The sequence below is a fragment of the Rhizoctonia solani genome, chromosome 6 (genome assembly GCF_016906535.1).
Source record: "Rhizoctonia solani chromosome 6, complete sequence".
NCBI classification, from domain to species: domain Eukaryota; kingdom Fungi; phylum Basidiomycota; class Agaricomycetes; order Cantharellales; family Ceratobasidiaceae; genus Rhizoctonia; species Rhizoctonia solani.
Window position 1 is genome coordinate 1,565,256 of NC_057375.1, and position 23,093 is coordinate 1,588,348.

Genomic DNA, 23,093 nt, shown 5'->3' on the forward strand with positions numbered 1-23,093 from the left:
TATTCTTTAATTTACGCTATAAGGCGAAGGGATACACGGTCGACGTATTCATTATAGAGAATAACTCTAATATTAGTGTATTTGCTTTGGCAGAGCTGGGACGTTATTATTTGATTTCCTAGGCTCGCTTATCTGGGCCGCTTAGGATTTCAAGCTAAAATGGAATCACTGCGCATATATTTGAGCTGTTTTCCATATCGGCAATGCTGAGTGGCTGCTTATTTTTCGATGAAACAAGGATGCAATGTAATGCTACTTTCTCATGTCGTGATCCAAATTGTAAAGGATGAAATTTCAACAGTCGCACAGATCAAATCAATGCATCTGGGCTCTGGGGCATACCGTTTGATTATTCGAATTATCTGAGTAATATGAATGAAGAACTTCCGTAGACCTCGTCTGAGTATTCTGCTTCGATGAGCTCATATAGCGTGGTCTGAGTTGGAGCTCCACCCCGGCAAGCTAACCTTATTTTTGCAAGGAATTCCATTTGGTCAATGATAAAGGGATTCTTTCGTGTCACTTGTGCGTTCCCGGTTACCAAAGGTACGGGGAGGAAAGAGATTCTCACGAGAAACGTCGGGAGATGTGAGCGTATTCTACTTTACATTTCAGCTTCTGTACGCTGCTCCAAGTGTAGTGGCCGAACTCAGCGCCTCACAAAATCAAAACAGGGCTGGGTAGATGACTCTATAACATTGCGGAACACCTGTCGTTCGAAGCCGCTCCACAACACGGACCCAGGTGGGCGGCCTTAGGGGTCTCGACAGTAGAGCCTCATTGTCTGCCCAAACCCCTTGCCTTTGCTTTATTATGTTTCGGCCGACTCGCAGATCTTGTAAAAGCAAAGTCTAACCACTACTTATTTAGAAAAATATTCGATTGTACTTGAAGTACACGAGGGAACACTGAATGTTATCGCTGGTCTGGACTCCCGTTGGCTTAACCTTGGCACTGGTTTTTGATGTTCAGAACTCCAAATGAATAGGAGAAGGGTCATGTCGAATGAAGTCATAACAAACTATACTCCGCTGTGTTTGCGCTTGCTATGTTCGTGCCCGTTGCAATCCACACTCTTTGCCCCAAAGGACAGCTGTAATTGACGTAGTTGTCGGAATATTAGTTTCAACAAAGTTTCGAAACTTCCTGGCTTAGTGGCCATGAGGGAGAGTGAATATGGCGCACTCAAATTACGAGTCTCATGGGAGTTCTGTTGCGCAGCCCACCAGAAGCTAAGACGTATTATTAGCAAGGGTGCCAATTGTGTATGTAAACGTCGGTCAGCACGGGTTCTTCCTATGGCTATTCCCCTTGGCAGAAGAGACGCTCGGATACGAATGAATTGCTGAGATTCAGTTAGCAGAAGGGAATTAGGAAAAACGATAGATCAGCTGCCTAGCATTAATATTCAGTCGGGACATGTAAGAACCAACCGGCATAGGAACTCCGCCATTGCCGTACCATGAAATATCCCTGGTCGCCTTATTCTTAGATACTAGTCTGAAGGGGTAACCGTAGGGCGAAACTTCGCTTACGACAAATGTAACTCGCAGGATAACAAAGGGCACAGCCTGAGAGTCGGGCTAAACAGGTGGTGATACCGCTGCCAACCCTAGAGGGATTCGGTCATCGATAATGTATGATGCAAGTGAGCTCACCCTGCGGAACGGATGAGACTCGTCCGCTGAAATCCTTGAGCAGGTGTGTGTGTATCAAGCGGTGCGAGTTAGGGGTGCCGAATTTTGACTAGTTTTGACGGCAAACCTAGCCCTTGGATATTGTATCGGCGGTCGACCGGTCCACGGCGGTCAAAACAGACCTTGCCGTGAATCGAGGCAATCTGACAATGCGAGTCGAGCAAAATGAGTAAGGAATGGTCGGAAAAAGGAGTTGATATAAAATGGAGCTCGGTAACAATAGCTGTCAATAGTCCTCGGATGCAAAGCAAAGGGTTGAATTGTGAAGAGAGCTCCAAGTATGGGGTCACGTGTTGAATAGCATACATCCTAACTTATGTTAGAAAAGTAAACGGGTGGGGCCCAGAGGTTTAGGGTAAGACATACAGAAGTTTACTTTACATAAGTCAAACAATATACCGGGCCAAAATAACTCCAGAGCACGGTAATGTTTAGGGATTCATACAGCTTTTGTCAGTAGCCTGACCTGCAAAAGTCCATGGTCTCAAGTACTAGTACTAGACTCGGCCCGAACTCGAGTCGATAGGAGCCCTATTATTAAATCAATTAAATTGGTTCAATAAATGATAATGGGTTTGGGTAAGTTGAAATAGGATTTCGTACCTGCACTGTAATATAGCCCGGGTTGTAGCCAAGTTAACGAAGGCTAGAGGGCGTCGCTACTTATCTTCATTTAGACAGGTACAGGGGTTCCATAATCAATTGTTTGATCTGTATCATCTAATCTTCCAAACCTCCAAAGCGCTGTTCGAAACGTCTCTCCTCAGATCATAGGATTGTACGTGGCCCATGGTATCGTATATAAATGCAGATGTATGGAGAAAGCAATCGACTGGCTTCTCCGTGTTTGCTTGAGGTGCTGATTTCAACCATATTCTGATGCTTGCATCTGGTTCGTTACTGCTCCTCCTCCTGCCACCCAGCGCTTGTTCTAATCGAAACTACATTTAGCTGCTTGGAATTTTTACCAGCCCCACTATACTAGTAAAACTGATTAAGTCACAGATATCTACTACGATTACTTGTTCGGTACCCGCACCAAATCTGGTTTGCTTGGTCCATTCTGGTTAATGGTTCACTTTCAATATCCCGAGATTATTCACTAGGTCCCTGTTATATATAGTGCTGTCAGTAGGCCGGGTTTGATAACAAACACTCTCCAATAGCATTTTGAATCAGATGGGCCTCGTTCTCCCATCTGCGAGTACTGGTATGTGCCTAGGCGGCTGGTTGGTGTCTCGGGCCTGGGCATCCCGATTTACAGGTTAGAGAGTAGGACTTTGTGGGTTTATTAATCGTCCTATATATGATAGTTGCACTAGAGTCACTTGCGGACCACCACCAACTATTCCTCCAATCGCTGATTATTTGGGTTCTTGCCCCTGCTAAACTTGGCTATCGTACGCCGTCGAGCCCTTAAGCTGCGCTATATCAACGGGTGTGATTTTAGCCTACCATGAGAAGAAGTACTGGTATAAGAATAGTAAAGTATTCATTATGAATTTGTAAGTAGTAACCAACCTTTATAATTGTATGAACAAATGCTACTATAGCTTTATGGTTGGTAGATTTAAGTTGCGAAGCTAGAGGGACCTATAAAGCATTGGTATGGTTCATGTAAGATGTACAAAATACAACACCTCTCACCAACTTATATAGGCCGGTCAAGTTCTGTTTTCTCTGAACAACATTGCTATATCGAATTTGCATACTACATGCACCTGTCCCCTTTGTTTATGGAAAATCCAGCACTCAAATCGATCCTTGGACTGGTGAGCTTATAATAACCGTGGGATTATTCATACATCAATTTCATATTAATGAACTATTGCTTACCAACCCCACAGTGGGGGACATTTGTCCGGACCCAGGAGACTTCAGCCCGTATTCCACGACCACCACACCGAAGACGCCTACCTAGACCAATTCTAATTATGATAGACACCTCAATCTCGCGCTTTTGATCTGCGACACACCTCTCCCAGCTGTCAAAGATGCCCATGGGTCTTATCTTGATATCTTTCAGACACACTTGCAGAAATCGCTAAAGTCTGCTTTGGGAAGCAAAGGCCAACCGACAGATAGCGTTCAATTCACTCTGGATGGGTATGATGTCGTTCAGCAAGTCTATCCCGAAGAAGCAAAGTTAGAAATGTATGATGGGATTGTGCTCACTGGATCCGGTAAATAAGCCATGTCATTCTTTGATGACTCACACAAAGTCAAACTCGGTTTTCCTAGCTGCCTCTGCGTATGCACCACTTCCTTGGATCCAACCCTTGCTTGAGTTTGTCGCCCGAGTAATCAAGAACTACCCGAGGATCAAAGTACTTGGTATTTGTTTCGGTCATCAGATTATTGCGCGCGCGCTAGGTGGACAATGTGTCCCGAACGAGAAAGGATGGGAAGTTGGCGTTTTGACGTCCAGCTGAATAAATTGGGGAAAGAGCTATTTGGGTGCAGCAACCTGGTAAGTTTAGCCTCTTGTCTAGGAAAGTTAAATAGCTAACCGAACATTAGCGGATTCATCAAATGCACCGAGATCACGTCCCTGACACCCATACACCTGCTGGCTTCGAAATCATTGGTACAACTCCTGCATGTGCCAATCAAGGGATGGTTTTACGATATCCTGGTACAAGCGGCAAGATTAATACGAGGATGTGCATGTCTTCACGGTGCAAGGACATCCAGAGTTCCACGAGAGTATTGTTTCCAAGGTTGTCGATGCGAGGGAGTTGAATGGTGTAATGAGTCCTGCAGTAGTAGCTGATGGTAGGAGAAGAGCTCCACTGGCGCATGATGGTATTCCTGTTATAGGGAAAGTGATGTGGGCAATCTTGGGTGTTGATTAAATCAGTTGCCTTTATAGTAACTTGTTCACAGAATACTTGTTTAATATTATGTACACTTATCTGGAATCCAACCAGCTCCAACTATGAAAAGCCTACGAAAAAATGTGTGTACAAGAAGAGGATATCTAAAAAAGCAAAAAGAACCGGAGGAATACAAGCTTGCCCATAAATTGCTTTATATGATATAATAGCCTGTCAGGATTTCACAGCCTCGACACACTTAGTGCCAATCTTCAAAGTCGGGGTGGATAATAGGGTATTCAGGGCAGCCACCGCTCCAATCATGCGTCAGGGCGGTCTTGGTCGAAGCTGGAACAATATCGATTAATAACAGACAAGAAGTACATCATGAGCATACTCACCACTACTCCTTGAGAACACGTTGCCGGTAATCGTAGTAATGGCAGTCTCGCACGCCTTTCGTACATCAGGCGGACCCTGACGTGCGACTTGCTTCAAAATATCAATTCCTCCTGCATCCTGAATCTCCTTCCTAATCGCAGATCCGCCCACATCTCCTAAGAAACTAACTGCAAAAGCCAGCTCGGAGTGAACCTGTGGATTCGTCGTTGGGATCGCAGATGCGGCACGGAGCGCCGATAGCAGCGCATCAACGACACCCGCCTGGACAAGTGCCTTGCGTGTGCCCGAGCCCCACTCCGCGCACGAAAATCGAGCGATAGCAAAGGCAAAGGACCCGAGCGCCTCTGTTTCATCAGGAGGAATCGAACGGGGTAGTTTGGCTAAGCCCTCAGCTGCTCCCTCTCGCAATAGAATTTTGGCCATGTCGGATGAGTTTGGGCGCATATGACAGCCAACAGCTCGGGCAGACCAGTTGAGAACATCGGGGTCGAGTGTTTGTTGTAACGTTCGGGTCATTGGTTCCACAGAACCTGCGGCAGCAAGTGCCTTGGAGAATTTGATAGTGCGAGCAAGTCTGCCGACACCGAACAGGGCCACACAAAGATCTTCAGAATCGGCATTTGGGATGGCTGTTCGGTTTAAATGTGATGCGAGAGCTGGAATAACTCCCACTTGAACAAGCTTCCCCGCCAGTGCATCGGTTCGGGCGAGCATTCCGAGTGTCCAGGCGCAACATCTTCGGGTATCTTTGTTCTCCGAAAGACTCAGCCAATTGATGAGAAGTTCTGGAAGACCCTCCCCAATGAATTTGGTGGCAATATCATCTGAACGAACCATGCGCCCAAGGCACCATGCCGCACAAGCACGAACTAAGTCGACCCGGGCAGCCTTGGAAATCTCCATCAATTGCCCAGCTGTGCCTGTCCGAACGATACTGTTGGCGCTCAACAAATCGTGTCTTGTAGCTAAATCAGCAAAGTTGCCTCACAGTCGGCGACTCTAAAACTCACGAAAGAAGGCCAAGTGCTAAGATAACATGGTTAATTCCTTCGCCGTTGGGTGTCAACTTCTTGAACTGGACAATAAGGTGCGGGATTGCCCCGGCCTCGACCAACTTCCTCGCCTGGCTTTCGTCTTCGGCCAGTAGAATCACTTCTTTTACCAGACGACGAATCTCTTCCTGGTCCATTCCGTTGTTCACTGCAGTCATCAGAGATTGAGAGATTGCCAAGGCAGTAGGTACTTTTTGAAGAGAGGATTAGTTGGAAACCCTAAATCAGCACAAATATACTCACGCGGAGCAGGGGCGATACTAGCACGGTTATCTCTTCTTGTCATCTGCCTTCGCGGCGGGGAAGCCAGTGGAGTAGGCTGGGTTTGAGCAGGTGGTTGCACCTCGACATACTGTTCAACATTTGTTGGAGAGGACGTAGGGCGGGCAGGAAGAGCGGGAACGGCAATAGCTTGTGAAGGAACTGGAGTTATAATTCGTGGTTGTGTGTGTGCGGGCGCAGTATTAGGAGGAGAGGTAGCCCTGCTGGTGCTTGGCCCTGCCTGAGATGACGACCCAGATGATTCCTGAATAGTTGCTACAGCTGGATTCGGGAGTCATAAGTCCAACAATCTTTTAAGGTGGCACAATTTTTATACGTACGATGAGAGTACGGACGACCTTTCTCCGGGGGGTACCACAGTCGATTATGTGGCGGCGGTGTTACGGGACCAACGGCACTACTGAGCGTAGTGTTGAAAGAATTGGAAACGGATGATGGGAAGTTCAGATTGCTAGCGCTCGGAGTTCCAGCCGCGACATCGTACGATGGTGGTGGCAAAATCTCAATCTCAGCGGATTCTATTGCATGGTTGACATCGTTCTGTTGCGCTCTTTGTGGGAGGTTTAGAGGAGCGGTAGATGCTACTGGCGTCATTGATGGAATAGACGATTGAGAAATGCTAATGCTGGCCCCAGATGCCGTGTTCGGGATCATACTAGCGAATTGGGCTGGTCGAATATATAGCCGTCAGTTCAGTGGCAGTACGTAACAGAACGCCCTGATTAATTCAGTCTGCTTACCTTGAAGATCATCAATCATTGGCTCTACGTTTGCATCTTGAGGAAAGAGTAGACTAAGCTGTTTGAACGTAGGTCGTAATTGCGGATCCTGGTCCCAGGCCTTGGTAATCAGGAACCATATGTCGTCAGTCAGCCCTCGAGCAAGGCCAATCTCGGGCTCGGGTCGGTCAGGACGCTGTTTCTCCCGAACAACAAGGTGATATATAATATCAATCCCATTGATGTATCCAAACGGAGGTTGTTCAGTAAAGATCTCGAGGGTTCTGTGCATAATAGCCTTGCTTAATAAGCTCGGCTGATCGAAGTGTTGTGTACTTACGTCATTGCCCAAGCGTAAACGTCTGAAGCTTTATTCAGCACCTGACAGAGCATGAGCACACATAAAACATCAAGTACAACGCAAATACGAACCCCTCGCCAACGTTCAGGGGACAGGTACCGAGGGGACCCAGAAACGTTCTCGGTAACGTGAGCCCTCGATGATGAATCCTGTTTAACTTCTGATAATCCGAAGTCGGCCAAGGCAGCACTGCCGGTATCGGTTATAAGGACATTGGCCTACAAAGGGATTTAACTCTGCCCCAAGTAAAACACTGCTGCATGTACGCACCGCCTTGAGGTCGCCATGGATAATTCCCATAGAATGGAGGTACTCCATACCGACCGCAGTCTCACGAGACAACTTGGCACGGTCTGCTCGGGGGTTTCGCTTGAGGTACATCAACGCATTCCCGTTGGCAAGATATTGAGAGACAATAAACGCGTTTGGGGAGTATTTAGGTGAAGCGCCGAAGAATTGAACGACATGAGGGTGTCGAAGACCTTGCCACAGCTCTACCTCTCGTAGCAACGTCTGCGAATAATCAGATATCTAGATAGGAACAAGCGCTCGCCTGGGGCTTACCTCTGCTGATGCATCTTTGACAAGCCGCTTTACGGCAACCGTTGCACCGTTCCACTTGCCCTTGAACACAGTTCCGAATCCACCCCGACCAAGCGGTGCATTTTGATCAATCTGAATATCCCCTTCGCTGATCACCCAGCGTGGGCTTCGTGGAGGAGCGGGTAGACGATTAGCATTGCTGGGAGTTGACGCGAAAGAACTTTGAGAATAAAGAGAGGGAGCGCTATCGCCGGACATAGAGGAATTCGAACCGGCTCTGCCGCGGAACACTTTCATTGCGTGTTCTAAGAAATGCCGAGCGCGCGGGGAGTCCTGCTGGCCGAGCCCAATCAACATGAGCTGCAGTTCTCGAATTGCGTTCAAGGCCGTGTTCGGGCTTGTAACGTTAAATTCCTGACACAATGCCTGGTCATCGGACTGAAGCATACCCATTTTCTGTTCAATACTATAATGAATGTCAGAATGGGGAATCAGGTGGCAAACGCCGATGTGCATACTGGTATTGGTCATTTCTGCGAGCTCCTTCGCTGATAGATAGATCGTGAACAATTTCAGATTCCGAAACAACGTTAAATATTCTTAGTATATCGGTCAACTTGAGGTTTACGACTTCGATATCACGCTGGTCATGAGCTTGGTCGATTAAACGCCTGACAAAGGACTTTGCAGCGATGCGTTCCATGACCATCTTGGTTTCTGCCGCAGCGCTTTAGGAAAATAGTTTAGATAGGGCCGGTGCAAGTTAATGCAGCAATACCCACGTATTGAGCTGGCCGATTTCATTATTAAGTTCGTTAGGTCGGGCTCGTTGAACGATGGGATCGATTGTAGCGACAACCCTTTCAGCACGAGCAATCAAAACAATAGCGGACTCTTTGGTTTCCGGGCATGGATATATCGTGTCAAAGGCCTCTCCAAGAAGGCTAGTTGCGCTGGCCAGCCGAGGCGATGTGGGCGATTGAACGGTCATGGTGGTTCCAGACAACAAAGCCAGAGGTTTGAAAGCTTAAAAAGGCCGGGTCGAAGCGCCCTCGATTGAAACGCCGCTGTCAGTGAGATGCCAGATGTGGCTCGGTTGTGTTTTATGATGGTCAACCAACCACAGAGGCAGTTCGGGTAAGATTTCCCGGTTTCGGTGATAGATCCTTATGACAAGTCACGTGGGGTGCTCATTTATAGGCACAGCCTTGGTGATCTATTGTGCCTGGGTTCAAGACGATAATTATACACTTGCACGCATTGCATGTGTCCACATTACAAATGACTCAAATACATTAATCCCTCAAAACTGAGCCTGACCCATAGCCACCTGATAGAGATTAGTCGCCTAATTATTAATTATCAACTTGAGAATCTGCCACGGTGGTCTAGCTCAAGTACGCCTACCAGTTGAACATCCCACTACAGTAATTGCACTCCGCTAGGGGTATATGGGTGGCTATGTAATGTGCTCAAGGCAAGGTAATTTTATGTCTGGGGCGGGGCCTCAAATGGAAGAAGTCAGGAGATTTGTGGTTCTTATAAATGCAGGGAGGTTTCTCGAGCAAAAAATCAGGGTGGTTTTAATCAAATTCAGAAACTTTGAGTAGCATTGGCTATGAAAATCATAGAGATCAATGTGCACTGTGATTTGGAGATGAAATAGAAAATAAATCAGAATGATGTGAATGACGAACTCGAAACCAATCGAGTATTCTATGACGTAATGTTTAGGTGTACAATATACTGAGATGAATTGTGCGAGCTCTGCTGTACTGGGAGTATCCGCAATGTCTGATATCTAACCTCAATCCAGATATCGAGACGCATGTGCATGCCTCTGCCACCACCGCACTCTCATACGCCGTCACTAGATCAAAATTCGCTGACAAATTGATAGATTAGCCACTGTGTAAAACTGATCAACTATTTGAAATCTGTCATCATCCATTCCTCCACCCATCCTCCACCTACCGCTTCGATCTCCGTATGCTTTATTACTCATGCTCTCGAACCGAATGACTTCACTCAAAGGTATCAACGGGGTGTTGTACCCGGTACTCACAGGCTTTCTATTTTACTGCTTCTGCTAGAGGAAAGTATAAAACCCCCTGGTGTTTCAAGCCCATCCCACCAACTGAATCCTCCGATAGTTCTGACGACGACATGGCCACTGCAGCATCCAACAAACTATTTACACCACTTCAAGTTGGCGACCTTACTCTCGCCCATCGAGTCGTCATGGCTCCCTTGACCCGATACCGAGCCGACGATAACCATGCACACACCGACCTTGCCTTGAAGTACTATTCCCAACGTGCAGAGGTCCCTGGTACACTCCTGATTACTGAAGCTACATTTATATCCCCCGAGGCTGGTGGATATGACCATGTTCCTGGGATCTGGTCCGACGAACAGATTGCAGCATGGAAAAAGGTAAGCTGTTGGCGTTACAATACTTTTTATTGTGGGTCCTAATAAACTCAATTTGACCAGATCACCGACGCGGTTCATGACAAGCGCTCCTATATCTATCTGCAGCTCTGGGCCCTCGGGCGCGCCGCTGACCCCAAGGTACTGGGACGAGAGGGCCTTCCCTTTGTCTCTTCTTCTCCCACTCCAATGGAAGAAGGTGCGCCTGTTCCGAGGGAGCTCACTCGAGAGGAAATCAAACGTTATGTCGACACATACGCACAAGCTGCCAAGAACGCAGTCTTCAAAGCCGGGTTCGATGGGGTCGAAATTCACTCAGCAAAGTAGGCTTATTTAAAATCTATCAGATAATGGCACCACGGGTTAACGAACGTGCTCTTAATTTCTAGCGGCTACTTGTTGGATCAGTTCCTTCAAGATGTTTGCAACAAGCGTACCGACGAGTACGGCGGATCAATAGAGAACCGTGCTCGCTTTACACTGGAAGTCGCAGATGCCGTGACTGCGGCGGTTGGTGCCAAGAAGACAGGTATTCGATTCTCGCCTTGGGGCAAATTCCAGGGTAAGCGGGAACATCGACTTGGCCCCAATGGCTATTGACTGTTGGTTTGAAGGCATGCGCATGGAAGACCCCGTTCCAACCTTCTCATATGTAATCAAAGAGCTGGCAAAGCGTCATACGGATCTCGCGTATGTTCATTTTGTGGAACCTGTCGTGGCCGGAGATAGCGACCAGAAAGTAGACCAGGCGCATGATACAGGGTCCGCCAAGGTATGTACATGCGTTCGCTCATCGACGGTTAGGTCATATTGAACAAATATACCCAGCACCCTGATTCCAATGATTTTGCTCGCGAAATATGGGCTCCGCGCACATTCCTTAGCGCTGGTGGTTACAATCCCAAGAGCGGCGAACAAGCGGCGAACAAGTACGGAAATGCGGCAATTGTATTCGGGAGGCACTTCATTGCCAATGTAAGTGTGCATCTCGATCCATCAAACAATTAGGGATCTCATTCTGGTGTATACGATAGCCGGACCTGCCTGAGCGCTTACGCAATGGGATACCGTTAAACCACTACGATCGTGACACCTTTTATACCCAGGGCCCGAAGGGATATATTGACTACCCGAAGGCAAACGAAGTCAAGGCATAAAACCAGTAACCCTACTCTTGGGCAGCTTCTGAAATAGAGAGAAATATGTATTGTAGTAAAGTTAAATGTATTTCCTCATCTTCGTACATGCTAATTCGCGATCCTTTATGCCAGTCAAGAGTAGATCTTAGCACCATAGCAGTCATAAGTTGGCCGTATTGGCCTGATTCCCTCTATGCGCAAGACTCGATTACACGTACGATCACCCCAGCTTACAGGAGGTCCAGCCAAGGTAAACCTAATCTCTCCGCGAGAAAACTAACGGCATTGGAGCGGGAGTCAATGTTATTCGCTCGTTGGGGTTAATCAATCGTGAACGGCGCTCTACGATCGATTCTCCATTAATGAGCCTAAATCGGGACTCGTCGATCGAAACTTTGTAGTTCGAGAGCAGAGTAACCAGTTCAGCTACCAATGAAGTTTCAGCGAATCTATAAGTCGGGTTAGTCATGTTCACAGTACCAGTACTCCAGTGCTCTACCTTCGACCAATACAAGCTCTCGGGCCAAGAGAAAATGCTATAAATGCGTCGCGGTTCCAGTGTGGATCCATGAACCGCTCAGGGTCAAACTCCTCCGGACTTTCCCAATAGCTAGGATTATAGTGCAGACCAGTCAACTGGATATGAACCGTCATGGATTTCGGAACATGTATTGTGCGGTTATCGGGCGGGAGTCCAACCATGAGCGTCGTGTCAGCTGTCGCCATTTTTGGAATCATAGGAACCTGATTGGTATAGTCAATTGAATAAAGGTACACACGCCAACTGTTTCTTCCAACCTACCGTGGGGAACAGGCGTAAAGTTTCGTAAATCACCGCCATAGTATAGGTCAACTGGTGGATGTGACTATAAGACTGCGAGGGCCAATTTTAATGAACACTGAGATGCTACTAGGTGTTGTAAAACCAACCAATTTTCCATACTCGTGTTCAAGCTCTCGGACCTGCTTTACGATTTTATCTTGTGCTTGAGGGTAGAGCGCTAATAAAGCAAGAATGATGGCAAGTGTATGCGCAGTAGTCTCATGTCCTGCGATCAAGAATATGAATACATTTCCTGTAAAGCCCGTGGGCGTCAGAGTGGCACTCAAAATTGTGTTATTATTTTTGCATACTTACCGATAAGTTCGTCTTCCTCTAGCATATTGTCAGCGTCTCGGGCATAAAGCAGCTGACTAAAGAGATCATGCTTCTGGGTGACAGCGTCCCGTATTTCCCCTTCGCTAAGTCCACGACGACCATTGAGCATTTCTTGCAAGTAAAGCTAGTGAGTTGATAAAATTACTCGATATGCTAATATATCACGACGTGGAATAGAAGTAACATACTCTTAACTCGCCATGAGCATGTTTCGCCTCATTCCATGATCTCCTAAGGCTCCAAGCCCAATCAGGAAGTATTAGTGGGAGGTGAGCAGTTTTAGCGAAAGTTGCAAGGGCGTCTTTAAAGGTCAGCGTATGGCCAGATGGAATTCTGTCCCTTCCCCAGGATACATTCTGCCCTAACCCAGCCTTTGCTATTACACAAATCGAAAGCTGAAACATTTTTAGCCCTAGTACATTTTTCAAGGGAGGACTGCACCATACCGGTAGGGAAAGGTCTTCGCTGACGTCATGCAAAATCGTTGACTGCCTAGATCCCCAGCTATCCATCATTTGTTCAACAAATCCCTGTGCTGCTTCCCACACCAAATGATTGTTTTTCTACAAAATTCTCACTCAATCAGCTGTATAAATAAGCAACCCAGACACCTACATCGGAGAATGCTGGCGAAACAATCCGCCTCTGCCGTTTCCACTCTTCACCTTCCACGATAAGAATATTGTTTCCGAAGCCCTTTAGCATTGCGTAGTATTCCATTTTCTTACCAAAGTTATTGCGTGGATACGATGCTTGCTAGATCTCTGTCAAGCAAAAGTATGTCGCGTGCAGGTTGCTCGCACCTTCACCGCAGAGGGATCTGAAATCGTAAGATAAGACGTTGGGGGGAACACTGATACTGATCCGTGTATACTTGTTCCCAGGCTCTCAAAAACTGTGGGGCTAGTTTGAATAAAAGCTGAGTTTCGGCGCGGAGATAAGTTACCTCTGTATTTCGTGCGCCATGAATAATTTTTTCCGATAGTGACATAAGGTATATGGGGTAGGATATTCGTCCAATGACTTCATAGACAATGTTTGGTTAGTATCGCTATGCTTGAGACTTTATTAAAAGTATAGTCACGGCGAAAATCCAAATAGTGTACGCTCTCCAGGATAATTACCAACCTGAGCGAGAGCCCAACGGACTTGGTACCATCTGGTAGTGACCCAAACAAGTAGATAAGCTGAAACTCCTGAGACTATAAGATGTTGAAGAGGCATGGCGAACAGGTGAGAGCTTGCCTCGCAATCACCTTATCAGCGACTGCATACTTGGAAACTTCTACGAGTTCGAACACGTGTGCTAGTTCGGTTCAGTGTCTATGAAAAATTTCGCCTATTTTCTACAGCCCAAGTTTCCAACAGACCGTAATACGCCCGCAGGCATTTAGCCGAACAGCTCTGATGATAACGTTGGTGTGCCAGCATTTTGGCTGATCACCGCATACATTTACCATTATATATCAATAGGTTGATGGCGACCACTGTTACCGAGCACCATTAATCTAATCTCATAAATTACCCGATTGAGTAGCCGAAAGAACCGCCAAGTTTACTCGAAACCCCATATTCAAAAGATAGGTAACTTCGGTCTCAAAAACGTGGTTCAGTTTATTTCGTAGTATAAGCTATATTAGAGTTTGTATCTCTAAGGAAAGCGTCAGTGTTATAACATGTCCACACCGTTCATCTCTTCGATTTGATACGTTGCCCTACATCTACCACAAGACCGCTCATCATATTTGACGACGAAGAACTGATAGAAAATGTTCATATTAGTTGTCTACACTAAACGATATGAGCTGTACCAAATCAGCCCTAGACCCTCGGCGAGAACATCAATGGAATAGCAGCTGGACTCAGTGTCAACCGTATCTCCGGGCGTATTAGCCGCGAGCGCCGTTCTACAATCGACTCTCCTTCTATATGCTTGAACCGAGTGTTATCCACAGCGACGCTGTACTTAGAAATCAAGGTAACGAGCTCGGCAACCAACGACGTTTCAGCAAATCTATATATTCAGTGATTTATGTAGCGAGTTAGAATGGCATTAGCAATTTGAGCACTTGATAACCCACCTTCGACCGATACACGCCCGTGGACCAAGAGAGAATGCTATAAATGCGTCGCGGTTCCAGTGTGGATCCATGAACCGCTCGGGGTCAAACTCCTCCGGATTTTCCCAATAGCCAGGGTGATAGTGTAGACCGGTAGAATAAACAAATATCTGAGTTGAAGCCGGAACCTGAATAGTCTGGGTGTTGGGCGGAAATCCAACCGTGAGCTTCGTGTCGGCGGCCGATTTCTTTGGCATGAAGGCCACCTGGATATGACTGTGAATCAAACCAATCATATTGGTCACGTTCGATGACCAACCATAGGAAACAGACGCAAGGTCTCGTAAACCACAGCCATCGCATACGTGAGCAGCTGAATATGGCTATATGTCTGGAAACAACAGTTAGCTCAAGTGGGCTGAAATTCACGTAAAATCAAATTTACAAGATTCCCGTGTTCTCGTTCAAGCTGCTGAACTTGCTGGGCAAGCTTTGCCTGGACTTCGGGATAGAGCGCTAACATACTCAATATAATTGCAAGGGTATGCGCAGTGGTTTCATGTCCCGCAATCATAAATATGAATACATTCCCTACAATGTTTTTTAAGTGTCACAAAAATAAGATGATTAAAAGAATTAGAAGCAATCGCGAGCCCACCAATAAGTTCGTCCTCAGTGAGCATATCATCTTCATCTCGAGCGGAAATTAATTGGCTAAACAGGTCGTATCTGCTGTTGATAATTTCACGTATTTGTTGTTCCTTGAGCGTTCTTCGCGTTGAAATCATTTCTTTCAAGTATGACTGTATCCCAAAGTGTGAATATCCGAGCGAAAATAGGAAATTTTAGTAAACACACTCTCAATTGGTCGTGGGCTTGCTTTGCGTCGCTCCATTTTCTTCTGAGCCCCCAAGCCCAGTTGGGTATCATCAGCGGATAATGCATTGTCTTGGATGCTGTCGAAAGTGCATCTTTAAAAGAGAGTTTATGCCCGGTCGGAATCGGGTCGGATCCCCATGAGACATCTTGACCAAACCCGGCTTTGGCTATCACACAAAGTGACAGCTGCGTAGCGTTAGCAATGTGCAATGCAATATATTATGTGTATGGCACTGTACCGGTAGAGAAACCTCTTCGCCAACGTCGGCTGTAATGGTGCGCTCATTGGGTTTCCAAGTATTGATCATCTGCTGAACAAATTCTTTGGCCGTGTCCCACACTAAACGATTGTTCTTCTGCATATTTGACTTGAAATTAGCAGCATAAAAGAGGGCGAACAAGTAGGGCCTACATCAGAAAATGCTGGCGCCGCTATTCGCCTTTGTCTTTTCCACTCTGCTCCTTCAACTACAAGGAGGTTACTCCCAAACCCCATTAATATTTTGTAGGATTCGGTATTTTTAACAAAGCCGTTGCGAGAATACGATACGTGCTGAAACAATATGAGAGCCATACATTAATTTTGTACAATAGAAGCAACTTACTTTGACTGCAGCGGGATCCGAAACCACGAAATATGACATTGGAGGGAATACTGATGCTCCTCCATAGATGTCAGTTCCTAGCCTGTCGAATACTGTGGTGTGTTAGTAACTTGGGAACCGCCAAGATCGTATTCTCGACCTTGATACTTGGTACGCCACGAGTGACCGGATCCTGGGGAAATATACGGTATATAAGGAAGAATGTTTCCCAAGAGCCTTTGTGGACACTGTGAGTTAGCAAACGTTTTGAATACATTTGGATCAGATGGTCGTACGAGGCAAACCCGAATACAACCCGTTCCCCAGGATAGTTGTTGATCTGAACAAGAGCTCGACGAAATTTAGTCCATCTAATGACAGTCGAGACTAGTATATAGCCCAGCATGCATTGGAATAGTATAGACGAAAGTGACATGACTTGTTGTAGTAGGACTAACGCTAGGGTGCGGCTAGTATTGGAAACCAACCTAACCGGGTGAGGAGTAAGCGTGCAAGTGTTTGGTTAGTAACTGGTAGGTCACGTGACTTACCGTTAGGAACATGCTAGTACTGCTTGGTCATCTAGTCCCCGATGACCGAGCCCGCCCTGACTCCTTCCTAAGCTAGCCTCAATGACTCGATTTCGACCGGCTTCTTCTGTCTTCGACGCCGGCACTGCTGTGTATATATAGTCGTGTTCAATGAAGATTTATTTTACCATTAATTGTTTTATTTGAGCATTCTATTGTACAACTCGGTGTTGAAGGTAAGGAGGCCAACTACATCTCTGTCTGATGTTATATGCGCAACTTACACTACATTATGCAGTATTAGTACAATTCTGTCTATGCCTGCTACCATGAAACGCACTCTCAGTCGTCCTTGTGGAGACTCCCAACCGCAAAAGCAAGCCAAACATGCTGGCCCGGCTTTTGATGCAGTTCCAACTGAGACCAATCCACTCTGGATCAACAACAGTGAGCATTTGTTGCCAGGGAGTAGAATTTGATCTGGTCCTATGCCTGATCTTCTTGCGCGTGAGCTCACCAAGCCATGCCATCCAGCTAGTGATGATGCACTGCGTCGAGACAACGCATACTATTGTTGCATAGCAAGCTCTGTGTGCGGATGGACGCTCAAAGCTTGGGACAGAAATCTGCCCTGCATCTACAAGCATGCAGGACAATGTCGGGCACTTTGTAACTGGAGACCAGCACTCTTCCAGAGAGCCAAATCCGCCTTGGCTAGCATGGCACCCGGCAGGTTTGGAGAACCTGATGCAAATGTGCAAGATCATAGTAGCCCAAATGATCTTACAGCCTTGCATGAACTCCCAGCCCCCTGTCATGCCCTAGAGGCGTGACCACCTTAAAATCCACTAAGTTGAAGAAATAGTGAATATATGCGCTATTTTCATGAAGATTTATGGATATATGCATCCTTATGCTATTTAGGCGCTGAGCGCTTATTATGTAATCTCATCACATGACCTTTAGTCATGTGATCTTGTTTTCTTATCTCTGGTCATGTGACCTTATCTTTGTTATGATGTTTGTACATGTAATTACTCTTCCCCTTCTCTGTGAATATATAAGGAGGGTTCTGAGAGCCTTAAGCCTCAGAACTTGACCTCTTATCCCTATCCCACATCTACAACCCAATCCATACAAGGAGTTTTTCCTTGAGTGTGACGCCTCTGATTTTGCAACGGGCGCTGTCCTTAATCAAAAGGGCAGTGATGATAAATTACACCCGGTTGCATTCCTATCAAAATCCCTAGCACCTGCTGAAAGTGTCATAACCTCCTAACATATACCATTGGATTTGCACGTTTTTTCTAATATTTTTAGTATTTTTTACGGACTTGATATCTTTTGTTTTTTGATCACGTGATCTCGGCGCTTATTATGCCGAGATGCCGCGCCGAGATGCCGTGCCAAGGGCGCTTAGGAGAAAGCCACGCTTCTGCGCAGCCCGCAGCACGCTTCTCATTTGTCTTAGCTACTTCTTTCTCTCACGCGCACAGACCATGTAGATAGTGTGCTTTGTCTATATATACAGCAGGGAAATCGCTTGGAGACACCAAGTCGATTTTACCTCGTCTCTTACTCACTAGAGAAGGTAGTCAGCCAGCTAAGTAGCCGGCCCCCCAGTAGCAACAGAAGCACTCACCCCTTGATTAACTCATCACACCTCCCAGGCCTCAGGCCCCCTTGTCGACAGTAGATAGCAGTAGAGCGCCTTAAGCGCTATTAGTATAGCCTTTAGTAGTTAGATTACATAAGCAAGTGTAGTAGTACGGCCTCAAGCGCCCGCCCACTAGCGTGTACCCAACCTTACAGTTGGCGTACAACATTGTAAAATCGACTTTTAGTAGGCTTGATCAACAAGGAGAGGACCCCCTGTACTAGCACGAGGGAAAACACCAGATCGGACTTGCCTTTCGTCTTCAATAATCAAACAGACGTCGGTCCCTGGTAGTACCAAATTGCTATAAGGCAGACGGGCTCTAATCCCCCGCGTACCCCGAGTTTCGCCGGAACTCAGTAGTCAGCGACCCTAGACCGCTGAAATACCCGCTTGCTGAAAACCCGCCCATATCACGACCGCCAGGTCTGCTGATTTGTCGTAGGGACAGTCCAACGCTAGGTACTAGACGCAAGGGTTTAGCGCCAGTATACTACAAAAAAACCGCTCATAAGTCCTGATATAGGCACTACTCCCCCCACGCCGTTTTCACCATTCCATCCACACGCTCTGGCGTCCCCCACCCATACTCCCGTCCTACCAGCCGCTCTAGTCGTTGTTCCGTGGCAGCCAACTCCCAACCACCCACTCGCGAACCATCTCCCACTCCGCGAAACTTGCCCGGAATGGAACCAGAGCCGTCCATTGGCGCTCTCCTCGAGGCTATCCAAGCCCTCTCCACACAAGTCGGGTCCCTCCAGGACCAAATCAAGTCTCAAGGCAAGCAAATCACTCAGCTCACCGCCTTATGCAAGGAGACCAACGACCTCGTTGGAGACAAGGACCAGGGCGGAGCCCAAACAAAGCCTGGCCCATCGGCTGGGCCTACCACTCCTCCCACCCACACGGGAGGAGAAGCCCACACTCCAGCAACGATTAGGCCTGGACTCAAAGCCCCCTTCCGACCATCAAGGGGCACAGGTTTTGACTCAGAAGACGAGGAAGAACCAAGGCCTCCCAAAAAGGAGCCTACAGGAACGCCTAGGAGGCACTTGGGGTCTCTCACCCCCTTCGATGCAGGGTCCAGTGTAAAGCGGCCAAAGATGGACCTCCCAGACCCCTATAAGGGTGATACCAGGGGACGAAAGGCCACTCAGTGGCTTGACCGAATGATGCTCTGGGTTGCCCTACATAGGGACCAATTCGACAAGGAGGAGCAAATGGTTGTATGGATCCTATACCATATGACTGATAAAGCCGCCGATTGGGCTCTCCCCATTATTGGGGCCATCATCAAGGGCAAAGGCAACCCCCCACCACCATCCAGGCCTTAACGGCCAAGTTCAAAGAAGCATTTGCCGATCCCAACGCCAAGCGAGCTGCCGCTAGAAAAATTGCGGCCCTCTCCCAAACAACCACCACCTCCGAGTACGTCACGGAGTTCCGCAATCTCATGGCGGAATTAGACTGGAACAAGGAGGCCTATATTGCGCAGTTCACGCAAGGCCTCCACTGGAAGGTCAAGGAACTACTATCAACCAAGGATAGTATCCCCGACAAACTTGAGGCAATTTTTGCGGCCTCTATTAAGATTGACAACATTCGCCGCAAAATGAGGAGAACCGTCCCAAAAAGGCACCTGCCAAATCCCCAGCCACCGTGGCCACCACTTCCACCACTACCACCCAACGGGTTCGCCTCTCAGAGGACCCAAATTATGTCACACCGGAAGAAAGGGATCGCCGCCGCGCGTCTGGCCTTTGTGTCAAGTGCGGCCAGAAGGGACACGGAATCAAGCAATGCCCCAACGGCTGGAAGGCTACCATCAAGGAGGTAGCTAAAGTTGCAGAGGAAGAAAGTTCGGGAAAAGATTAAGGCCAAGGACTACCGTCAAGCCCCTGGCCCCAAAAATAGATGTGCATGTACCAGATTTGGAGTTTGAATTTGTCTCTCTAGCCCTAGATTCGAATAAAAAACCCTTATTATATCTTGATCTAGTCATGCATAACCACCCAACGGAACCCCTCAAAACCCTGATAGACTCTGGCGCAACTTCCAATTTCATATCACCCGCCATAGTCGAAAAATATAAAATTCCAAAAACCCTACTTGAAAATCCACAAGTAGTGAGAATGTTAGATGGTACAATTTCCCAGACTGGTCGCATTTGGCACCAGGTACAACTCGCGGTCTCGGCCAATGGCCACCCCCACACTATCCCATTTCTTGTTTGTCCCATTGGCAACACCCCGGCAATCCTAGGCATGACATGGTTAATGGCGGAAACTCCTCTTATTGATTGGCAACAAGGTCTAGTAACATTCCCTGAACAAATTCAAATTGCCTCCAAGGAAGAAGCGGACTCAGATCCCCTAGCAGACCTTCCCTCTCAATACCATGAATTTGCTAAAGTCTTTGGCGAGGAAGAATTTAAGGTCCTCCCTCCCCATAGGGAGTACGACATCTCTATAGACCTTGCTCCGGATGCCAAACTGACCCCGGGCCCCATATATGGCATGACTGATGCGGAGTCCAAGGCGCTCAAGAAACATATTGATGAAGAACTAGCCACGGGCAAGATTCGCCCCAGTACTTCATCAGCAGGTGCCCCAGTAATGTTTGTGAAAAAAGCAGATGGATCCCTCAGGCTGGTAGTCGACTATAGGAAGTTGAATGACGTCACCTACAAAAACGTCTACCCCCTTCCCAGACAAGATGACCTTATGGCCAAGCTACGGAACGCCAAGTTATTTACCAAGTTGGACTTACAATGGGGTTACAACAATGTTCGGATCAAAGAGGGCGACGAGTGGAAAACAGCTTTTAGAACCAAATATGGTCTCTTTGAGTACTTAGTCATGCCCTTTGGCCTTACAAATGCCCCGGCAGCGTTTCAACACTTCATGAATGACCTTTTTAGGGATCTGATTGACGTAACGGTGGTCATTTACTTGGACGACATCCTCATCTTCTCCGAAAATCCAGAAGAACACCCGGCCCATGTCAAAGAAGTACTGTCCCGATTAATGAAGAACCAGCTGTTCTGCAAACTGTCGAAATGTTATTTCCACGTCACCACAGTTGATTACCTGGGCATTGTTATCTCCCCTGCGGGATTCTCCATGGATCAGAAGAAGATCAAGGCAGTTACATTGTGGCCTCAGCCCAAGACAGTCAAGCAGGTACAGGCATTCCTAGGGTTCGTAAATTACCTCCGCCGCTTTATCCCCAACTTCAGTTCCGTGGCACGCCCCCTCCACAACCTCACACGAAAGGAAACCCCCTGGTCATGGGGTAACCTAGAAGAAGCGGCATTCCAGGAACTGAAAGCTCTTGTCACCCGGTCACCGGTCTTAATCCATTCCAATCCCAAACTTCCATACTACCTAGAAACAGATGCATCAGGAGTAGCCATGGGAGCAATTCTCAGCCAGAGGGGAAGATAACCGTTTACACCCAGTAGCCTACATGTCTAAATCCTTCTCCGGTGCCGAGGCCAATTATGACACCCATGATAAGGAACTCCTAGCCATAATCAAGGCATTAGAAGAATGGCGGATCTTCCTAGAGGCAACGGACAGACCAATCCAGGTGTTTACAGATCATAGAAACCTGGAATATTGGATGCAGGCAAGGACTTTTAACCAACGGCATGCTAGATGGCGCATATTCCTGAGCGACTTCAATTTTGAGATCCATTATTGCCCAGGAAAACAATCCGGGAAGCCAGATGCCTTGTCCAGACAATCGGACTATGTCAATACCGCCCAAGAACCCGAAGTCATGTTACCGTCAGAGGTCTTTGCAAACGCATCAGAAGAAGAGCTGGAAATTGTTACGGAAGTACGCTCTAAACTGAGGGAAGACCCCTCCCTGGAACCTATCATCCAGTTTCTGACCGAAGATGCTGATAACGCCCCTCCATCAATAAGGAAGGCTTACAGAGACTACAACTGGGAAGAGGATCTCCTATGGTACCAAGGGAAACTGGTGATCCCAGACAATGAGCCCCTAAAGGAAAGACTCCTCAGAGAATTCCATGACTCCCCCCTAGCAGGACACCCGGGTCAGCAAAGAACCCTTGAACTCCTGAGCCAAAGCTACTGGTGGCCAGGAATGAAGTCTACAGCCAAGGAATGGGTAGAATGTTGTCCCACCTGTCAAGCCAACCGACGTGCGCACGCTCCTGTCATCTCCCTGAAACCCCTAGAAGTCCCACCATTTCCCTTCCACACCATCTCATACAACTTCATTACGGGGTTTCCCAAATCAAACGGTCACGACGCAATCCTAGTGGTCATTGACTCATTTTCCAAGTTTGGACACTTCATTCCGACCTCAAAGAAAGTCACAGCCAAGGGTCTGGCGGATCTATTTGTCAGCCACGTATGGAAGTTGCACGGATTACCCATTAGGACTATCTCGGATAGAGGCACCACATTCACAGGAAAATTCCTTAGGGCCCTCTATCAAAGGTTGGGAATCAAGCCATCATTTTCCTCAGCTTACCACCCAGAATCTGACGGACAAACGGAACGGGTAAACCAGTTCATTGAATTCTACCTCCGTTCTTACGTGGCCGCGGATCATTCAGACTGGGCTACGTGGCTACCTTTGGCAGAATATGCGTACAACAACGCCAGACACGCGTCCACAGGAAAAACACCCTTTGAATTGGTCTATGGAAAAATCCGGTGATGAACCCCTCCAACGTACCGTCCAATGTACCGGAAGCAGACCAATTAGCAGACACCTTGGCCCAAGAATGGAAGGAAGCGGA

General features: G+C 47.3%; 7 protein-coding genes across 7 annotated transcripts; 4 read left to right on the top strand and 3 right to left on the bottom strand.

Annotated features, from left to right (window-relative positions):
• Window positions 1-4,772: 4,772 nt before the first annotated feature.
• RhiXN_05923 (Serine/threonine-protein kinase) lies at window positions 4,773-8,863 on the bottom strand (the record flags this gene model as incomplete). The annotated part of the gene is made up of 12 exons (XM_043325739.1): window positions 4,773-4,861; window positions 4,915-5,873; window positions 5,926-6,157; window positions 6,211-6,510; window positions 6,570-6,917; window positions 6,990-7,252; window positions 7,309-7,349; window positions 7,401-7,547; window positions 7,600-7,842; window positions 7,894-8,338; window positions 8,391-8,600; window positions 8,655-8,863. The coding sequence occupies 12 exons, from the start codon at window positions 8,861-8,863 to the stop codon at window positions 4,773-4,775; spliced, it is 3,486 nt and encodes a 1,161-aa protein (XP_043181171.1).
• A 1,175-nt stretch (window positions 8,864-10,038) lies between these two features.
• Window positions 10,039-11,462, top strand: RhiXN_05924 (NADH:flavin oxidoreductase/NADH oxidase; the record flags this gene model as incomplete). Its single annotated transcript, XM_043325740.1, has 6 exons — window positions 10,039-10,308; window positions 10,369-10,628; window positions 10,695-10,867; window positions 10,920-11,077; window positions 11,134-11,280; window positions 11,340-11,462. 6 exons carry the CDS (start codon window positions 10,039-10,041, stop codon window positions 11,460-11,462), a joined length of 1,131 nt encoding a protein of 376 aa, XP_043181172.1.
• A 238-nt stretch (window positions 11,463-11,700) lies between these two features.
• Window positions 11,701-13,323, bottom strand: RhiXN_05925 (cytochrome P450 family protein; the record flags this gene model as incomplete). The annotated part of the gene is made up of 8 exons (XM_043325741.1): window positions 11,701-11,893; window positions 11,944-12,188; window positions 12,247-12,318; window positions 12,375-12,520; window positions 12,583-12,727; window positions 12,792-12,998; window positions 13,050-13,166; window positions 13,219-13,323. The coding sequence occupies 8 exons, from the start codon at window positions 13,321-13,323 to the stop codon at window positions 11,701-11,703; spliced, it is 1,230 nt and encodes a 409-aa protein (XP_043181173.1).
• A 1,101-nt stretch (window positions 13,324-14,424) lies between these two features.
• Window positions 14,425-16,562, bottom strand: RhiXN_05926 (cytochrome P450 family protein; the record flags this gene model as incomplete). Its single annotated transcript, XM_043325742.1, has 11 exons — window positions 14,425-14,617; window positions 14,685-14,929; window positions 14,983-15,054; window positions 15,109-15,254; window positions 15,322-15,466; window positions 15,522-15,728; window positions 15,782-15,898; window positions 15,955-16,095; window positions 16,148-16,239; window positions 16,287-16,363; window positions 16,423-16,562. The coding sequence occupies 11 exons, from the start codon at window positions 16,560-16,562 to the stop codon at window positions 14,425-14,427; spliced, it is 1,575 nt and encodes a 524-aa protein (XP_043181174.1).
• Window positions 16,563-16,985: 423 nt separating this feature from the next.
• On the top strand, window positions 16,986-20,188 carry RhiXN_05927 (Retrotransposon gag protein; the record flags this gene model as incomplete). The annotated part of the gene is made up of 5 exons (XM_043325743.1): window positions 16,986-17,103; window positions 17,279-17,411; window positions 18,840-19,539; window positions 19,641-19,832; window positions 19,931-20,188. 5 exons carry the CDS (start codon window positions 16,986-16,988, stop codon window positions 20,186-20,188), a joined length of 1,401 nt encoding a protein of 466 aa, XP_043181175.1.
• Window positions 20,189-20,313: 125 nt separating this feature from the next.
• On the top strand, window positions 20,314-21,759 carry RhiXN_05928 (Reverse transcriptase (RNA-dependent DNA polymerase); the record flags this gene model as incomplete). The annotated part of the gene is made up of 1 exon (XM_043325744.1): window positions 20,314-21,759. One exon carries the CDS (start codon window positions 20,314-20,316, stop codon window positions 21,757-21,759), a length of 1,446 nt encoding a protein of 481 aa, XP_043181176.1.
• Window positions 21,760-21,781: 22 nt separating this feature from the next.
• RhiXN_05929 (Retrotransposable element Tf2 protein) lies at window positions 21,782-23,011 on the top strand (the record flags this gene model as incomplete). The annotated part of the gene is made up of 1 exon (XM_043325745.1): window positions 21,782-23,011. The coding sequence occupies one exon, from the start codon at window positions 21,782-21,784 to the stop codon at window positions 23,009-23,011; it is 1,230 nt and encodes a 409-aa protein (XP_043181177.1).
• Between the last annotated feature and the right edge of the window lie 82 nt (window positions 23,012-23,093).